The sequence below is a fragment of the Sinocyclocheilus rhinocerous genome, unplaced genomic scaffold, assembly GCF_001515625.1.
Source record: "Sinocyclocheilus rhinocerous isolate Xijiao unplaced genomic scaffold, SAMN03320098_v1.1 scaffold153, whole genome shotgun sequence".
In the NCBI taxonomy this organism is placed as follows: Eukaryota; Metazoa; Chordata; class Actinopteri; order Cypriniformes; family Cyprinidae; genus Sinocyclocheilus; species Sinocyclocheilus rhinocerous.
In genome coordinates, this window is record NW_015660878.1 from 2,944,966 (window position 1) to 2,965,730 (window position 20,765).

Below are 20,765 nucleotides of genomic sequence, written 5' to 3' on the forward strand. Positions count from 1 at the left end.
TCCTTCTTTTATTTTTCCTTTTAACTGAGACACCAATTTACTACCTAAAAGACAATCTTAAGTTAAAATGCTTTACTTTTTAATCATTGCATCCTTTTCAATTCAATCTGCTAGTTGTTTTTTCAGCCGGAGTAAACAAACTTATGATACATTGGCAGGAACTTAATGTCAATGAACTGACTGTGGACCATTTCAAATAGTTAAATAACAGATGCATTCATTCTTTAAAGGCGGACCTGGTGCAGCCTCCACTTCAAAATCACACCATTAAAAGTGTGAAGACTCCAGCTCCAGCCATTTCAGATACTCCTTAACTTCCAAACGAGAATGAGACATGAAACTCGGAACTTAAAATAAACCCAACGATGACTTTTAAGGGGTGAAGTAGTAAGTATGAGAGGAGATTTATGGACAGGGATCCTCGTTAACGGCTCCCTCCCCTCACCCGTCCAAAGAAAAAACCTCCCATGGACCTCAATACCTCTGCTCACTGCTATACAAGCCTTAGTGTTATCTATTTGGCTTGAAGGTTCTATGTATCTACAAATATATAACAAATAAAAACTTGCAGGCAAAAATAGTTTGGTTTCCATAGAAACACCCTTTTTTCCTGAAAATACAGCAGTATCTGAAATATTTCTCTGCATCAGGAAGCTCTTCCACCAACGAACAGAAGAAAAAAAAAGTATCTACAAACTTTGTAAACAGACATGTGTCTTCCACAAAAAAACAAAACAAATAATTCAAAATATTAACAGCCAAACGATGCAGAAATCAGTGTTTGAATAAGCAAAGGGCAAAAAGAACAAATGTACAACATCCAGATAAAGAGAAGCAAAAGCTAAGCGCTAAGCTCCCGAGAGCTCCTTGGCTCCGCCCCTCTCATCCAATGAGTTCTCCAGGCTTTAGTCTCTGTGGGGAAGAGCAGGTGTTGTGTGTCGTAGTGAGGGGTGGAGCTGATCAAAGGGACGTCTCTAGGCTGTGCATGGGGCTCCCGGGAGCTGAGGGTGTGGCTGGCTTGCTGGGATCCAGGAAGAGGTGGATGCCGCTGTCTACGGCGTTATTGTTCTGATTGGGCGAGGGTGGGGGAGGAGGCGTGGGTGTGGCGTTTCTCTTAGTGGGTGCGTCGTCCTCCGCGTCAGTGTCGTCGATGAGGGGGATGTGGGGCTCAGAGTCCTCTATCCGGAACTCCGGATGGGTCATGAAGTTGTGGATGGAGGTGCGAGACTCTGGCTTCTCCAGGCCCTCATAGGGCGACAGCGAGCTGCGGAATGCATTCACCACTCGGATCTGCGGGAGAACGGGATGCAAAGTCAGCCTTGCCGCTCACAGAGATCTACTTCTCGTTTGCACACACGTACACGACAGGCATACAAAGTGAAGCATCACTTTTTTTGTTTGTTTTAAGTACAGGTTAAACCAAAGGCCAAATGGGCTGGTTTTAATTGATGAGTGGAGAGCAGTGAGGTTAGCGCACCAAAACCGTTTGAGAGAGAGAGTGTGTGAGCGGTCAGATGTCGTGCAACTGAGAGATAGAGAAAGAGTGGACGAACTCTTGAAAACCTGATGCTTGTGTTACGGTGAGCTTATCCTCTGATCAAGGGACAGAATATCCTCTTTTCTCAGGATTGAGAAATAAACTGGAAAGAACTTGGGTGTCTTCTCAGTTGTAAATCACAGAAAGCCAATTTTTCAAAATGCAAATGAGGAAGAGAGAGAGAGAGAGAGAGAACAGAAGAGACAGGAAAAGAGAGAGGCAAAGGTAACCCCAGAGGACACAGCTCAACACATGAGGTTAATATTATCGGGCATGCTTGTATTGGAGGGGAGGGATCGATCACTGATTATGTTGTGAAGTCGAGACGCAAAACTTTAAAGCAGCCAAGCAAGTTTAAGCTAACCAGCACAAGTAAATTCACAAACAGTCTAGAGACTGGACCCATGCAGAGCAGCGCTACCTTGTGTTTCAACAGAGGTAAACCTTTGAGTATAGCCCATGACACATTTCACAGAATCTAAGAAGGAATATGCGACAGTCAGTGTCGTACCCTATTTTCCAATGTGCTTTTCATTAGCAAGACTACAACAAGAGACAGTTTCAAACAGAATACAAAGTGCCCTGAACAGAGAAAAAGGGTTTGTGGCAACCAGGACCTGATGAAAGATGGAAATATTGATGTGGTTAGAAAATAGAGCTGAAAGACAAACAGAAACGACATGATTTCACCAGCTTTTCATCCAGTCGCAGATCTTCCCTGTAAAATAACGAAGTTACATCAATAAGGACAGACAGAGAGAAAGAGGATGATAAAACTGGCACCGAGTAGAATATGAGACAGCGTGAGAAAGAGGAAACCGTGTTGAGTACGAACAGTAACGCCAATGTCTCAGAATGAGTGAACTGACGCCACAGGAAATTACAGGACTAACTACAGGAAGAGGAGAGGAAGTTCATTTTTGTCTAAACTACAGCACAACATCTTGTTAATCATCTCATTCGATCCTACAGATACTTACCAGAACGCCACTTTAAAAATGTCCCACAAACCCATTCACAAGACCAATTTGCTGCGAATGGTCATGTTATCGGTGTGACCATGGGCGTATACTCAAAAAATTTACTTGCAGTAGACTAGGAGCCTGGCGAGCACGCACAGGGCTGCAGACACACCAGACGGGATTAGACAACGACTCTTCGTCGGTGAGAACCCAGCCAAAGCCATCAAACACAGACAGAGAAACCTCAACCTTAACACTTAAGATACACAGCCGTTAACACTGAGAAGCAATGTGGAAGATGTTTCGAGATACATTTAGTTTCGAACAAGAGAGCGAGAGAAAGAGAGAGAAGGAAGGACATTAGGAGAAGAATGAAGACTGTTAGGCGAGAGGAGGAAATGTTAATTGTCATGCACTAATAAACACGCACTCACACCCGACAGTGGCAGAAGCGGTGTTGAAGGCAGTAGCAGGAGATAAGGCTACATGTGTAGGGCTAGAAACATTGGTTACATCGTGCTGTTGGCTGGTGCTGGAGGGCTGGCGCCTGACGGTCGCCTGAAAGGAAATTCCGCTCTGGAACGCACTCACAACATCCATCTGGAAGGAATCAGAGAGTGTGATAGGCCCAGAGAACGCACAGGAGAGAGAAAGACAGAGTAAGAGGAAGAAGTGAGAAAAAAGAGGGATAGAGAAAGAAGGGCACCCATATAAAAGAAGACAGGGACAGAGCAGCTGAGAGAGAGAGAAAAAAAGGCACTGAATTAAAAGAACCTGACCTGACATTTGCCTTTAGCATTGATCGGCTTGTTGCACTGACAAACTGCATTAATAAACCCTCTTCCACCAGTATAAGGTCACCATAAGTGGCGGATCGACTGGAGGGAGTACTAACTCAAACCATAATCAGAGAAAGGGAAATAAAAAATCTAAATTGATTAAGCAAGGCGGGCGTTTGGGTTCCGGAGCTTGGACTGCAGAGTTGTGCGGTTTTCAAGAGGTTACCTGAGTCTGAATGCGATTCAGGCCTCTGAACCAGAGGATCTGCCCCCTGCGGAGCTCGCGCTCAGCATGATCGATTTCATCCAGGTCCTCCAGCTCCTCCAACTCCTCGTCTGGGATTTCTTCCTTCTGCGTTCCATGACCAGCAGTCTTCAGGAACTTCAGCCGGCTCGTTGGGATCGAGGAGATGATCTGAATGAGGGCGTAGATGTATATCAAGTGGCCATTTCATACAAAAAACAAAAACAAAATGTAATGTAACGAAATGTCCAGTAATTCAGTTCACTGCCTTTTTGGGGCACTGCTCTATTACTATTGAGTTTGGATTGGTGTTTTGAGAGCAAGTTACAAGAAGCTGCTTTGTATAACATAGGAAGGAAAAGTTGGATGATGCTCACCTGTCCCCATAGTAGACACCCAAAACCCAAGAGGATGCACCATAGCCACTGCTCAATGCTCAGCCCCACACAGCTAAATGGCTTTCCTCCAAATTGCACAATCACAATCTAAGTGGGAAAAAAATTTTAATCATTTTTTTGAGTTTATGATATGCTTATATCACTTTATCACAGCATCTGTATCTGCTCTGATTATGGGCATTCATACAGCAATTTGTAGGACTCGCTGCATACCTGAATAACAAAAGTCCCAAAGACGATGGTACAGAAGATCATGTTGTTAAAAATGCCTTCAAAAACATTTCGTTCCCCGTGGATCTTCCGTGCGTTGATTTCATTGAACAGCTGCATCATCACAAAGGTGTTGAAGACAATGGTGTAGTGCTCAGAGGGAGGAGCGTGAAGAGGGGCGTAACGTCCATTGTCAATGTCGAACATCTTTTCACCTGAGAAATGAGCAGAAAGTAAAACATTGTAGTGGACGTTTGCTTCATGCGATTATAATTTGCATGACTTTGCTCAATCACATATGCTGTTAGTTCTTACCAGCAAAAAGTAGAGTGAAGATGATAGTGAGCTGGTAGACCGCATGACCCAAAATGTTCTTCATCATTGTCCGGGAGATGAGGGGTTTATTACGGCCGTAAGGCTTCCTCAGCAGAAGTGATTCAGTGGGGGGTTCAGTGGCCAAGGCCAAAGAGGCAAATGTGTCCATAATCAGATTTACCCATAACATCTGTACAGCTTTCAAAGGAGAGTCCTGTGAGAGTGAGAGAACAGGAGGTGACCGTTCTGACCTCATTCACTGCTGCCACCTTCATAACATTCAAAAACACCCTCTCAGCTGTGCATTTGCATGAGTACTGAATCGTTCACAAAGTTTTTTTTTTGCATTTCCTCTAGAATTCTGCATTGTGAATTTAAAGATGATTTAAAAAAAATCAGATTAGGCAATAATTCATAAACAAGATTTTGTGAATGACAAGTGCTGAAATTCTGGTGGGGTCTGATACCGAGTCAGCCTGCTCATGAGCAATTTCCAGGGAAAATTACACACGAAACAAGCAGAACACCTGAGGCTTGAGGCCACGTCCAGCCTTGGCTACTGACAGCAATGCAAAGCGCAAATGTAATCCTCCCATTCATTATGCAATAATACAGGGACTCAACTGCAATCAGCCCGACTATCATTCCATTTAACAGAGGAGAGCTGGCTCATTTCGGACTGGTGCTTTGCCTGTGGACAGCAGTGCCAGGCCCCATGCTGACTGCCTGCAAGTCTTCCTGCCTCAGACTAGCAATTTCCAATCACTTCACACAGGATGGGTAGCAATCAGCTGCTTCCATCAGCCACCATGGTGCATCTGTTAACACGCAATCCTTCACGTAGAGCTGCACTATTCAGCTTAACAGCTCCGTCAGCCGCAACTCCGTCATTTTGCCTCATGCTAGAAGAGAGCTTTTAATAGTCATACCTGTGTGATGCAAGCTCCAGTGAAGGCCACGATCACAGCCACCACATTGACGGTGAGCTGGAACTGGAGGAATTTTGAAATGCTGTCATACACGTTCCGGCCCCACATGACGGCCTTGACGATGCTGCTGAAGTTGTCGTCAGTGAGAATGATATCGGAGGCTTCTTTAGCCACATCTGTGCCGGCAATGCCCTGAGAATAAAAAGCACACTATATAAAAGCCATTCAAAACTAAATCTAGCGTACAGAATCCTTGGAGGAATCATTTTTTTTGTAGCCACGTCAGGCAGACCCACATACCATGGCAAACCCAACATCGGCCTTTTTTAAGGCAGGGCCATCATTGGTGCCGTCTCCCGTTACCGCCACAACCTGCCTCCGCTCCACAACAGTGCTGTCAATTATACCTGAAGGAAAAGACATGCGTCAAGACAAACAGCATGACATTACAGAGTAGAATTATACTATTTTTTTTTCATGCTGGAGGAGCGAGTCTCTAAGCACCTTTGACTAGTGTATGCTTGTCTGTCGGTGACGATCTCGCCAGCACCCGGAGTTTAGGCCATATTTTGTCAATCCGCTCTTGTTCAATCTAGAAAAAAAGATATTATATTATGAGCTTGTGAGTTTCGGTGTTTCTGCGAGTCTTGCTGCTAATAAATTGTGCCTCTCACCTCTCCCTTTTCATTACGAATCCGGCGGTTGAACTCTTTGCCCTCCAAGCAAAGAAAGTCATCTCCTGGCTGCAGGATGCCACATTTAGTTGATATAGCACGGGCAGTGTTAAGATTGTCCCCGGTGACCATGCGCACCGTGATTCCAGCACGCTGGCACTTTCTAATGGCATCAGGGACCTGAGCAGGAAAGAATAAGGGAGCGTGACTGAGAAAGCTTATTATCTGACATTACATGCTAGTGCAATAGTCTCTCTTGCTAAAGAACATAGTTTTGTGTACTTCTAAGTTAAAATAATTCCTTTTAAATAGCTAAGACTTGTACCTCTGGTCTAACTGGGTCTTCAATGCCCACGACACACACACAGGTGAGCCTGGTCAGGATATCGCTCTCATTATCCCAGTCTGGTTCACCTTCAGAGGCAGGAAAGTCCCTGTAAGCCAGGCAGATGGTCCTCAAGCCCTCAGAGGCCATTGGTTCAATCACTCTCTTCACCATGTCATCTCTGTCCCTGGGCCGAAAAAGCTTCGCCTCGCCCGTCGCTGTCAGGATTTTATAACACCTGGGTGAGGAGAGAGCAGGTAAGATATTGCAGATATCCAACAGCTCACAGCAACTGAGCCATCCAAGTAATTTCTCCAGGGAAATCTATCAGTAACACAGCCTCGGGCTTTGGAGGGGGAGGTGAAGCATTTGATCTGCCAATCTAGTTTGCTGACACACCTCTCACATGCTTCTTTAAGAAAAGCACTAGAATACTTATCCTAGAAGATGCTAAGACGTGAACTTGTGTCAGGCATTAACAATGACCAAACATTTATGACTGAGGATGGCATACTTCCTCAGCAGAATCTCGGAGGCTCCTTTGCTGAACATCCGGTAGCTTCCGTCAGCATTCTTTAGCACGGTGCTCATGGATTTCCTGATGGAGTTGAAGGTGTAGACTTTGTAAAGCTTCTCTTCAGGGATTTCGTTGCGGATTGCTTGATAGTCTTTTTTCAAGTCCAAGGCAAAGCCCAGCAAGGCACATTCAGTTTTGTTGCCCACCTGACGATTCAGGCCTCCCTCTTTCTCAGGGGACTGAAAAAGAAGATAAAAGTTAAAAAAAACAACAACATAAAAACTAATATATGCATTAAAACACCTAGAGGTGTTGTGCAGTATTTTATTCAGCCATTGTGCCAAAACAGCCCAAATCAATAGTAGTATGGTCTGCTGTTATTTAATTTCAGTCATGTCTGACTCGAAATTAACTAAGAGCTATAACTGTGTTGTTTACTTAAAGCTTGTGAGATTCAGTGTTATTTTGTTATTATTTAGGTTTCATGTAATATATTATATTTTAGCTTTAATTCATTTGCCAAACAATAATTTTAATAGGTTTAGTTAAGAATAACAACACTGGTGAGATTGATCTGTGTAGTTAAAAATGCTCAATAATGAATTAAATTTTCTCTTTTAATTAATATGTTATTTTATATATTATAATAATTATATATATATATTATGCTTGCCAAGGGACTCACCATGATTTTGGTGGTGTAAGCACAGTTGACACTGATGCCCAGTATGAGCAGGTCCATGGTGCTGGCAGGAATTACATCGGGCTCAGGGACTTTCTTGTAGTGCTTGTCAGCGATAAAAACCTGAACAACTGTCATCCGGTTCATAGTCAGAGTCCCCGTTTTATCCGAACAGATGGCTGTGGCATTGCCCATAGTTTCGCAGGCATCAAGATGCCTCACCAAATTATTGTCTTTCATCATTTTCTGCAACGTAAAACAATGAAAAAATTGAGATGGAATGAGGGAGGGGGGTGATACACAGACAGATCAACAATAAACAGATTGAGCGCAAGATTAAACATTAAAGTCCACTAATCCCCAATTAAATGGCAGAAATCCAGAGAAGTAATATTACTTTAACGGCAACAAGGGGAAGTTGATAGATGCATAAAGATATGGCAATTCATATGATTATTGGATCAACATGTACTGTATTGACTAACAAAGTCTAGACAGAGGGCTAATGTCACAAGATGGTCGGTACAGACCAGGGGTCTCCAACCTTTTTATGAGTGAGGGCTCCCTGAAGGGATAAAATAGTCTCAAGGGCTATTTGTTTGATATACTCCAATACACACACACACACACACATATATACATATATATTTCGCTCTAATATCTTGATATCTTGCATTTTATGCAAAAATGCATTTTATTTTTCCCTAAATTCTGTGTTTTCCATTTGATTTCTTATGGATTAGGCACATTCAGTTTTGTTGCCCACCTGACGATTCAGGCCTCCCTCTTTCTCAGGGGACTGAAAAAGAAGATAAAAGTAAAAAAAAACAACAACATAAAAACTAATATATGCATTAAAACACCTAGAGGTGTTGTGCAGTATTTTATTCAGCCATTGTGCCAAAACAGCCCAAATCAATAGTAGTATGGTCTGCTGTTATTTAATTTCAGTCATGTCTGACTCGAAATTAACTAAGAGCTATAACTGTGTTGTTTACTTAAAGCTTGTGAGATTCAGTGTTATTTTGTTTGTTATTATGTTTCATGTAATATATTATATTTTAGCTTTAATTCATTTGCCAAACAATAATTTTAATAGGTTTAGTTAAGAATAACAACACTGGTGAGATTGATCTGTGTAGTTAAATGCTCAATAATGAATTACATTTTCTCTTTTAATTAATATGTTATTTTATATATTATAATAATTATATATATATATTATGCTTGCCAAGGGACTCACCATGATTTTGGTGGTGTAAGCACAGTTGACACTGATGCCCAGTATGAGCAGGTCCATGGTGCTGGCAGGAATTACATCGGGCTCAGGGACTTTCTTGTAGTGCTTGTCAGCGATAAAAACCTGAACAACTGTCATCCGGTTCATAGTCAGAGTCCCCGTTTTATCCGAACAGATGGCTGTGGCATTGCCCATAGTTTCGCAGGCATCAAGATGCCTCACCAAATTATTGTCTTTCATCATTTTCTGCAACGTAAAACAATGAAAAAATTGAGATGGAATGAGGGAGGGGGGTGATACACAGACAGATCAACAATAAACAGATTGAGCGCAAGATTAAACATTAAAGTCCACTAATCCCCAATTAAATGGCAGAAATCCAGAGAAGTAATATTACTTTAACGGCAACAAGGGGAAGTTGATAGATGCATAAAGATATGGCAATTCATATGATTATTGGATCAACATGTACTGTATTGACTAACAAAGTCTAGACAGAGGGCTAATGTCACAAGATGGTCGGTACAGACCAGGGGTCTCCAACCTTTTTATGAGTGAGGGCTCCCTGAAGGGATAAAATAGTCTCAAGGGCTATTTGTTTGATATACTCCAATACACACACACACACACACATATATACATATATATTTCGCTCTAATATCTTGATATCTTGCATTTTATGCAAAAATGCATTTTATTTTTCCCTAAATTCTCTGTTTTCCATTTGATTTCTTATGGATTCCGTGTTTTATGATTCAGTACAAATTTATCATAAAAAATGGTGTCTAGTGAAATGAATTAATAAAACTTTAACAATTTAATCAATCTTTTAAAATGTGATCAAATGAAAATCAATTTACAACAAAACATTTTTATAATTTTTTTTTTGTTGATCAGACATTATGCTGCACAACAGAACTGTATAAATTAATAATAATAAAAAATAACTTGGTTGTATGATATTCCTTAAAAATAATAATATTATTATTACTTTGAGAATTGCATTGTAGTATACAGTAGTAATATATTCAGTCATATAATTTCAAGTTAAACCGGACTTTTATTTTGACGGTTTGTCGTGAAGGTCTTTCAGTTTTAGTTTTAGTTTCAGCGTGTATTTAACAGTATTTTTTCTCAAATGAAACTGCATAAAGCTGGGGAAGTGACTCTCAGAGCAGCTCTGAAGATGAAGTGCATGCGTTTATGTCCTCATATATTGAGACGCAGACGCTGAAAACACCGCGAGTCACGTGTGTTTGAGTTTGTGTATCAGATGAAACTACTCCACGCATTCACACAGACACACAGAACATGCAGACTTATTAGCGACATGCACTGACTGGTTGCTGTAACATTTATTTCTGTTGTGGTTAATCCATATTGAGTAAAAATGTCCTGAGCTTATCATCATTATTAACATAAATTTGATCATAATCTCGATATGATATCATTTATCGGCCGACGCTAATTTAGACTATTTATAGAACGTGCTTGGCGGGCGACTCAGAGACTCCATGCGGGCTACCAGGTGCCCACTGGGAACCATGTTGGTGACCACTGGTACGGACCATAAACATTTAAACAGAAGATGCAGGGTCATACTTTGACAGAGTAAGCCAGCGAGATGGTTACAGCTAGAGGAAGACCCTCAGGGACGGCCACCACCAGCACGGTCACACCGATGATAAAGAACTTGACAAAGAACTGGATGTAAATGGGAGTGCACTCTTTTTCCCAAGGAATTCCCTGGATCCAGAAAGTGTCCACCACAAACAGCACCACCAAGATGATCACTGTGATGGCTGACATCACCAGACCTGCACAGGAACACATACATTAAGACCTCTAAAGCCCATGCTGCACAAATCTGAGGTCCCAGCAAAAACCATTACCGCTGTGAAATTGACTGTTAGGCTCAGAAAGTCGCTTGACAAATGCAGTTTTCTGTCCTGTGTTATTCTGTCAATATTTTCTATTGAAACCAGAAGTTTGGCAAGACATCCTTTTTGAAATCGCTAACAGACTTTAGCTATGTCACAGTCACGAACCTATTGCTAGTTGCAGAAGGTACTTGGGCGGGATTCTCATTCTAGAGAGCATTTGATTCATCAGATGAGTAGAGTCATCAATATATTTGGCCAGTTTTCCCAGAGAAGTATACATTTTAAATGCATCTACCTTCTAATCTAAGTGTCATTTATTTTAAGTTTTATGCACTAGCATAACAGATGATCTCAAAGCAACCATGCTTACCTGCTTTTCCAATTTGGACCGCTAATTTGGTCAGTTTCCCTTGCAAAACTGATTTCTCTTTCTTTGACAAGTTGGCTTTTCTCTTCTCTTCGCCCTCAGCCCCTTCATCACTGTTTAGAGGTTGCATCTCCATTGCGGCACCATCCTGGGCTTTAGCTACAAATAAAATAAAAGAAAACTGTGAATATGCAGTGAATTTGAGTAGTGACTATGATTTTCTCCACACTTGGACCACAGGAAGCATTTTCGAATTAAAATGTGGTTCCCCTCTCGTGACAAATATAATTAAGTGAGCCAATAAATTCATTATAATAGTGATTATAAATGAATGATAATTTTATTACAGTCCGAGAAAACAGCTCAAGATCATTTAGGAGCCACATGCAAACCCATGTGACCAAGTACCTTAGGAGACATAAAACCTCATCGCCACACTCAGATGTCCAGTCCATCACTTATCACTATCGGTTATAAAAGACGACATGCACACACTTATCCTGATCTCAAGGCCGTCGCTCTGCGTGCTGAAAGTACAGCCTGCCAGTGAGGTGACATCACACAAACAAAGAACTCGGCATGCGTGCAATCATACAGACAAGCACGCAGCAGGGCATCTCCGCCTATCGCTGCTGTAGCATGACGCAGTCGGCCTGTGTGCAGGATTTAACCGGTGTGTGATGTGAGGTAATGCGACTGCGTTTGAATTAGCGGGGGGTAAGGGGCGATGTGGGACTGCTATTCTACTATGCCGTGTTGCTGCGCTCTACTCACAGAGCTGTATTGCTAGTCTGGTGGATTAGAGCTCATTTCTGGCAGGGCGATCTGTAGCTGGGGCTTCAGTAAACACAGGCGTGCTTTTTAGAGTAAACGCTACAGAATTGGTTTCTGAACACAGGGCGGCCTGATTGTGGACTCTTTCCTGCTTGGGCAGGTGATTTTAGATGATAAAAGGTTTGCAGGGAGACAGGTGCAGATATCTGGATATCTGAACATAGCTGCACAGTATGAATTGTTAATGTTTTTAAATAAAGTCTCTTCTACATTTGATCAAAACAGTAATATAGTGAAATAATATTACAATTTAAAAGATTTTCTGTTTTTTATTTTAATACATTTTGAAATGTAATTAATTCCTGTGTTGGCAAAGCTGAATTTTCAGAAGCTCCCATCTTCAGTGTCACATGATACTTCAGAAATCATTCTAATATGCTGATTTGTCACTTTTGATCGAATCAGTGCATCCTTGCTGAATAAAAGTATTTCTTTTGAAATCTCCCAAACTTTTGAATGTAGTGTTATAATCAAACTCCAGAAAACAGGCTAACTTCTCAAAGCTTCACACATGCACACTTCTTTGCACCTCACACTTGTGTGGATAAGCTTTAATGAAGATCCGATAGCACTAATGGGTTAAGGCGATGTTTTTAATGCAGACTGCAGCATGTAAGAGGCTGGCCTTCTAAGCCAATATGGTGTTCATTATGTCATTAAGTCAATAGGGTTACTCACCTTTCTTTCTGTTCTCCACAGAGCCATCCTGCTTTTTATCTGGAGTAAAAGAGAGAAAGATAAACCATGTAACAAACACTAATTTATTCATTATTCACCATTATGCAAGCGACGGTTGTGCAGCGCACATTTAAACATATTTCCAATTATGCAAATCTTTTCTTTGATTTAGCAGAATGAGAAAAGGCCCTCGAATATTTACGAACAGATGTGTGCCACGACCTCATGAAGTTTTTTTAAATCCACTGCTGTGGCTAGACCACAAGTGCACAAAATTGCAATGAGGTGCACAGTCACTGAACAGCAACTTGGGGCCCAACCTCTGCAAGTACTGAAATATTCATGTATCTTGCAGGCACTCATTTGGAGACCCAACACGTGAGCCACGGGCTGCAGAAATGCATTAAATGGCAGTTAGTTAATGGAGTGCACAGGAAATCGTAAAATTTTTCTACGAGTCATTGCTTCAGACAGAAGAATACTTCTAAATTAAAAAAATATAAAAATATCTCTCCTTTGACAAAAGCACACTTTCATGAATGCTGGAGCACACACACACGTGCAGCCTATTCAATTCATCTCTCTGCAGCCACAGTAGCTACAGACTGAAAAGGCCACTGGTTGGTCTATTTTAGTTTCTGAGGCAGAATAATACAGATAACTTACTTTTCTTCTCTTTCTTTCTCTCTTTCTCTTTTTTCTTCTCCTTCTCCTCCTCATCCTCATCATCTTCTCCCGCCCCCAATAACGTAAAGATGATTCCAGTTTGGGAATTAACTCCGACAGCAGTGACAACCATTTTTCCAGAGCCCTCCATGACATGAGTACCTGCAGAGAGGAAGATGAGGTGAATAAGGGCCAGACGAAGCACAAGCTATTCATATTAGTGCCAATATATTCACGACTGGATATAAAGCACACACAGCTCAGTTTATGACAAATAATTAGTTGTCCAGAGTGTTATTTTTTTCAAAACAACAGGTTTACCAAACTTGCTCTCAAAACATGGGTGTAAAGATGGTTTTAAGTATTTTGACATAAAAAAAAAAAACATAATAAGGTGATTATAAAAATTGCCGTAACAAAGGTAAAATGTCACTGAAAATCAATTCCAGGGCCAAATATTGCCTCTTAATGTAAAAGTTAATTTCTGACCCTGGTCCACATGAATACAATAATGCTCTGTTTATTATAAGCATGTGCTGCAGTTATGACATTTGCCACTTTAAATGCTTGAGCTCTTTAAAGCAGGATGAATTCTGATTGGCTGTCAGTGTTTTTAACATTCGTCATCTGGAAAAAGTCATTTTTAAATTGATTCCAACTGTTGTTACTGTTAGAGTTGTGATGTGGACTCCATATTTCTTAATTTAGAATGATTTTTAAAATGATATCTTTGTTATCATTATAGCTATCGTCCTTTGGGTGAATAGGCCTTTAAACAGGATGAAGACTCAAACAGGCAGGTCTTCAAATCAATGATATATCATTGGGCTCTATGAGCAATGGTATTTTCTCATTTCCCTTAAAGTGAAATGAGAGGCCATTTTTCTGGCCTTCAGAAATGGGCTTTAATACAGCTCTTGATAATTGTTCAAGCTTGAGAAGGGGGTCTATGAAAAATATGTCAGGGAGAGGTTTCTGCTGGGGTAGACTCAGCATGCTAACGCAGGCTCTGCTGGAGAAGTGCCCGCTCAGGCTCACAAATCCCCCCGCATCTCCTCTGGGATAGCACACAGCAATGTCATTCTATCAGAGGATCAACTGGCTTTCATAAAATGGGATTAGCTGAAGATGTGCAATAGCCTCGCTGAGAGGGAGCAGGTCCTACATAGCAAACATCTGAACTCCCACAATGGACATTTATTTGGTTTGGCTGAACTTCTGGGTAGAGGCGAGACACGACACAGAGAATATGCTAAAATGTTACAGGATCGTGCAGCCAAACGTTCCTGTTGCTGCAGTTGCTGTCGATTGTAACTTCATGTCCCACCTGACAGCAGCACAGCATCTTTTTCCATCGATTTCTTCACATGGTCAGACTCTCCAGTTAAAGAGCTTTCATCTATTTTGAGGTCATTGCCCTGGATGAGAATGCCATCAGCAGGCAGGAGGTCACCTGATGAAGAAAGTATCCCATCACAATAATGTACATTACCGTCAGCAGCTTTTGAATTTATTTCAAGGTGACTATACAGGAAAAGGTAATAATTACTCAACACCAGTGAAATGTAAGACTGGTAGAGTTACATTTTTTAAACGCCACACTCATACTCATGATTTTCCCTCTAAGAAGGAAATGAAAGTTCTCTGCAAATTTATGTCAGCTTACCATATTTAATTTGTGCAATGTCCCCTACGACAATCTCGGCCACAGGGATTGGAATGACTTGCCCTCCCCGAACCATCATAAACTTCTGCTCTTGTTCAATGCGGCTCTGTAAGCCACGGAACTGCTTCTCTTTGCTCCAGTCATTGAAGGCCGTCACGAGCACCACGCAAACAACAGATAGGAGGATAGCTGCTCCTTCTATCCATCCAGCCTCAGCTTCTCCTTCATCCTCTACTCCACCCGCTGCATTCCCGCAATCTACACACACAAACAAACATAAAATTAAACTCAGCTCAGAACAACCTGAAATTGAGATCATGAACTATAAATAAGGCTTAAGGAAATAAATTGGTTACTCACTTCTATTTTCTGAATCCGGAGGTTTATAAAAAGAAAGGCCTAAAGAAACTATTGCTGCCACTTCCAAAATAATCAATGTTACGTCTTGTAATGCTTCCCATACTAACTGAAGAAAGGTTTTTGGCTTTTTCGGAGGTATAAAGTTCTGTCCAAATGCTACTTGAAATGCCAAAACTGACAGGACAAAAACAAACGCTGGGTACATTGTACGCGGTCATTCTCAGGAACCATTCAAATGCACTGGTTTAACAGCAGTCCTCTGGCTTGCCCATTTGAATAACTCTCTATATTCAAAGTAGGTATTCAAAGAAGTCATGGTGTGTGCATTCAGTTCACTCACAATCACCACATGTTAACAGACAAAAAAAGGGATGGCTAGTTGTGGTGAATGAGCCATGTGGACGAAAAGCATGCATGCATGCTTGTTTATGCATCTAGTGTTTGGGCGTCAGAATGAATGTGTACGTGTGACTGAACAGGATGGTTTGCCTGCCAGACCAGAGAGCAGCCTGGTCAGCAGAGCCTATTGTCATGACAACATCCTCCACATTACTCAGCAAAGCCATAGAGCTGCTCGGCTCTTGCGCTCTCCCAATGAGCTGAAGGTTTCACTGCATATTAACACTCACGGTCTCAAAAGCACCTTTCTGCTGCTGGATTACACTCAACTTTTGACTGCACACAACAAAATAGCTTTTTGTCTGGACAACTACAATGTCTTCGAGATTTGCATTAATTTTTTTTTCAAAGCTACTTACATTGCATTCAAGGCAATGTATATGGGCATTCCTGTAGCTCAAACATCAGCACTAAGAACTCCAATGTCATGGGTTTGATACCCAGGGAATGCAATGCATGAAGTGATAAAATGTACACCTTGAATGCAATATAAGTCGATTTGGATAAAAGCATCTTCTAAATGCATAAATGTAAATGAGAGCATATGGATTCATAAAACTCAAACCTATGACCTTCTTGCTGCTAGTTCTACCAACACTTTTTGAAATTGTGAATAAAACAAAGATTATTAGAGAATGTTTCACAAGAAAATACTATTTCATGTTCATTTCATGTTTAACTCAATGTGCTTCTTTTTAATTATTTCTAGCAATTTGCTATGCAAAATAAGTAAATTCTACATCAAATTACTTGTAGAAAAAATTATAAAGCTAGATTTGCAGATTCATCATGTCTTCACTGTTGCTTAAATATTTCTCTAACTCTATTGGCTTCTATTCTAGGGGACATTTATTGAATAACCTGAACTTTGAATGATCTTTGTGATAGTAATAAAAAAAAACTTTTGTTGGCTGCATTTACACTATAAACTTGGTGACATGAGCTTTAAATAGCATTTTAGATTATGACTTGAACTATCACTTCTGCAACGACATGTACACAGACCCTGAATGATCAGTAGGCAAATCTTCAGGTGTTGCAGTCATCAGGTCAAAATCGGTTACTAAGGAAGCAAAGCCAACAATGAATCAAACTAAATTTAAATTTTGTTTGCTTGTACTTATGTAAAAGGTACTTCTCGATGAAAGAACAGTAGCTAACTGCTGAAAACTTCTTCCTGATTCAACGCCAGTGCATTAAATCCAGGCTTGTGTAGTGTGGAAATTGAGGCTGAGGATTACATTCTGTGTCCCTGCTTGGAGAGTGGGCTAAGGAGCAGATGAGTCAGGTCTAACGCCTCTGTCAAAAATGCATTTATGCTGCAGTACACATCTCAATTCCACTCTCACTCCAGATCTTGCACACATTTACTCGTAAACATCACTGAGGGGAAGATTAAACTCAACAGAAGAGGGGGAAAAAACCTTCTAAGACTAGCCAAACATGGGCATTTAGACAGCTAATTATTCATTTGCATGCGACTTCACTGAGAGCAGAAGTACCATTGTGATTGCTGGAAATTGCTAATGTGTTTTAGGTTGTAAACCTAAAAGTAGTGTTAGCGCTAGTTGCTGCAAAGACTCCAAGGTTTTTGCAGTTTCCCAAAAGAGACCAAATCATCTGAGGTCAATTTCTACTTTAACCTGAGACCTTAAAAGTCACAAAAACAGGGGCCTCTATGGAAAAGAAAATGTTTTTTACTCATCTCTAATGCCTTAATCCATAAAAGAAACAGGGCACATTACTAACAGAGCATCTGATAAATATTTAACAAGCTAGACAAGGCAAGAGAAAACATTAAATAATAAATAACTATGCTCATCAATCCATTCAATATACAGTTTACAACATGTACAAAGCCATTGCTGATAATTTGCTCTCTCACAAACACAACGTTCCACTTAGCTCCGATTATTTAGCATGCTGGTTAAATTTTAGTTGCAATATTAAATTTTTTACTAAGATCTCATTCATAAATACCTGTAGTAAGTGCTTAAGAGACAGAAGGATATTACTGACAGGTGCAGCCACACTTAAAGGTGAAGTGTGTAATTTCTGTGCCTCTAGACCAGACATGGCAACTGCCATTGAGAACTACTGTTCTATACAATTCAGTTTCAAACTTCCAATATTGTTTGAGCTAATGTTGTAGTGTCCAGGGGTTAAAAAAAAAAAATCCTGAGCCTGAACTTTTTTCCGGGGGCGGGGCGGGGTAGCACATGCAAAGCATGCATTGACTGTGGCAACTTTAACATTTGAAAGGATACTATGGCAAAGTTATTGCTTTCTTTATTTATACTGATTTTTTTAAATGAATATATGGTTGACCTGATAAATGAAAGCTGTATCATACACACAAAATACAGATACTTGGTTCACTAGAACAAGACAATATTTTAATACTATTTTTAAGAAATTTTCAATGACAAAATATTTGTCTCTTAATTACAAAAAGTAAAACAACGCAGTTGTATTTAGAAATATTTTAACTAATCTAGGGCTGTAACTAATGATTATTTTGGTAATCAAAACAAATCTAGTGAGATAATGCACACTGTTTTTCCAGATGAACGATAAGCAATTGAAATTCACGGCATATGCAGAGGAAGAGTTTAACCCCATTCACACATACAGTACTGGTAAATTACCGGTAAGTTACCATTAATAGATCATGTGTGAACAGGACCTTTTAAAACTCCCGGTAAATTTGTTCTGGCAATCATATCGTTTTATGGAGATGACATGATTACTCTGAGCTGTTTACAAAGCTCATCGAAAGTGATATCAATCAACAAGATTTTTTTTTTTTTTTTTTAAATGTAGAACTATTTTTTCCAGCAGCCAAACGCTGCACGCCGGAGATCTGGCACAGTGCCGGAGAACTTTAAGCCCTGAGTGTCGTTCTGTGCCTCAGAGTTCACACTTTTCATAGAAATCAACCTACAAATGAAACTGAGGCAGAAGAAAGCACTAGAAAACCCACACTTCACCTTTAACACACTTATGTGTCAGAGCCCAGGTCATACGTAGTATAACTTAAGTACTGGATGAAGCTTGTGGCTGGTTGTATACCTAACAAACATCACCTCCCACCTGATTTAAGAAGTTTAGTCTTTTCTGAGACATCCTTTAGAGATATTTCTATTAAACCATTTAGCGAACTTGAATTTAACACTCATTTACGACTCTTAACGCCCCAGGAATGTTTGTCCTTAGGGCCCACAAGAGGCTGAGTCATGTATACTAGTAGCACTTTCAATTAAAAATCCCATCAGTTAAAACAAATCTTGAGCGCTCGCCTTTAATTTGCAGTAGACATCCCTCGTGTCCACACATGCAAATTGTGTAATACAACAGATTCGAGGAACCAGCCAGCATAAATACAGACTCAAAAGATTCACCCGAATAAAACGAGAATAATGCCACGATTTAAAGTGAACCCAAAAGAGCTGTAAAAAGTAACTAGTTAAATTCGAAAGTAGAAAGATTAGTGGTAGCTTTGCTACGAAATTGAGAAATGGCCTACTTACTAATTAGAAATCCCTTTTCAATTGTCAAAGCTCTTGTAATCTTGAATGACTGCTTAATTTCCTATGGCAAAGCTGAGTGATCTGATTAAGCTGTAAAACATATCATAACAGCAGGGCTGCCTGCCAGCGTGCTATTGTGAAGCGGAGGGAACAGGGCACAGCTAAGCTGGCGGATCGCTGTGGGAATCCGATCTCAGTTAGACGTGTGCCGCGTAGCAAGAATGGCTAAGTGACAGGGCCCTCTATCAGTCTGGCCACTGAATAGAATATCTAGGGGGAAAATTCTTAGACTATTCTTCTATGACTAATGCACAATGCACACGGTATATAAAGCTCGGGCACAGCATGGGCCAAGTTTCAGACAGTCTATTCAGGAAACAATACACACATTTTTAGTAGTCATATTGATGCTATCAGTGTGACCCCATTATTTGAGCTGTGAACTGACGCTATAATTTCCACTGACACCATGACAAAGGTATAGCTCTGGATTGCAGACAGCACAGTAAGCTTTGGTTTCAATCACTCAGTATTTCATCGCCTGCTAATAAAAGTCAGACCTTGTGAGGGCAGGACGGGGCAGGTGACACTACATATAAGCATCCAAACATGCCGTACATATCAGACATGTTGAATTACCGCATTATTAAGACTGAAAGATTGATTTTGATGCTCTGCCAAACATATTATTCATGATGCCAAGTGTCAGATACGTTTAAGACCTAGGAGCAACATTATCGCTAACGCAATCATCACTATTATTATTGTTCATACAGAAATATTTTGTGGTACGGGCATGAATGATACCTCAAATGCTTTTACTTTAAGCGATTGGACTATAAAATGGGCAATAATAGTACATAGATTTAGAGTGAAAGAGCATCCTGAGCCTTGTCTACCAGAATATCACAAACTTGGAATAGTAACCAACCAGAACATCCTAGCAAGCACCCTTTTTCACATTTTCTTCAGTGTAGAAGCAAAACTAATTAAGGGTCAAGACACTAATACTGGAGAGGGCAGTTCCCTTAGGAGCTCTCCATCAGGAATGTGTGCTACATTTTGACTTTAAATGCCAAAAACGAATTAGTGCTGATCAAGCCTGCATGTTAAATAGATTAGTGAAGTATTCTCATGGAAACACTGGCCAGAAGCCCCCAGCAGACACAATGAAATATTGGTCTGCAGCCCTTGCGTGTTCACGCACGAGAGAATTGCATCTCAAAGAGCCTGTAGAGAACTGCTATGGACATGGTGCCGTTTTAATCTGGGATCAAACTGAAAATCCCATCCCCCAAGAGTTCAATCAAGGTCAGGCCAGCGATTAAACCTAATGTCTACAGAGAGGTAATAAACCATTGGAGCTGCAGCTGTGGGCTGCACACTGACTCTGCACTTTTCTATATCTTACCCTAAAGACTATATACACCTGCTCACACCCCCCTTCTGATGAAAGAAAGTGCGAAATAGTAAACAGAGACAGTGGGAGAGCAAAAAGGGACAAACAGGGCTGCAACAACCAAATAAACAATTAAAAAAAAAAAAAAAAAAAAAAGAAAAGAATCGAAAA

The 20,765-nt window shown here is 40.6% G+C and overlaps 1 protein-coding gene across 1 annotated transcript in view; it reads right to left on the bottom strand.

Annotated features, from left to right (window-relative positions):
• Positions 1–223: 223 nt before the first annotated feature.
• LOC107725550 (plasma membrane calcium-transporting ATPase 1-like) overlaps positions 224–20,765 on the bottom strand; it is a 32,870-nt gene continuing 12,328 nt past the window's right edge. The window contains 20 exon segments of the mRNA XM_016534831.1: positions 224–1,290; positions 3,013–3,099; positions 3,505–3,693; positions 3,900–4,007; positions 4,134–4,345; positions 4,446–4,659; positions 5,375–5,566; positions 5,675–5,781; positions 5,879–5,966; positions 6,049–6,228; positions 6,374–6,611; positions 6,888–7,129; positions 8,816–9,058; positions 10,415–10,629; positions 11,066–11,221; positions 12,575–12,613; positions 13,241–13,402; positions 14,568–14,693; positions 14,907–15,164; positions 15,267–15,422. Of these exon segments, the coding sequence (XP_016390317.1) occupies positions 961–1,290; positions 3,013–3,099; positions 3,505–3,693; positions 3,900–4,007; positions 4,134–4,345; positions 4,446–4,659; positions 5,375–5,566; positions 5,675–5,781; positions 5,879–5,966; positions 6,049–6,228; positions 6,374–6,611; positions 6,888–7,129; positions 8,816–9,058; positions 10,415–10,629; positions 11,066–11,221; positions 12,575–12,613; positions 13,241–13,402; positions 14,568–14,693; positions 14,907–15,164; positions 15,267–15,422 (3,542 nt within the window). The 3' untranslated portion in view covers positions 224–960.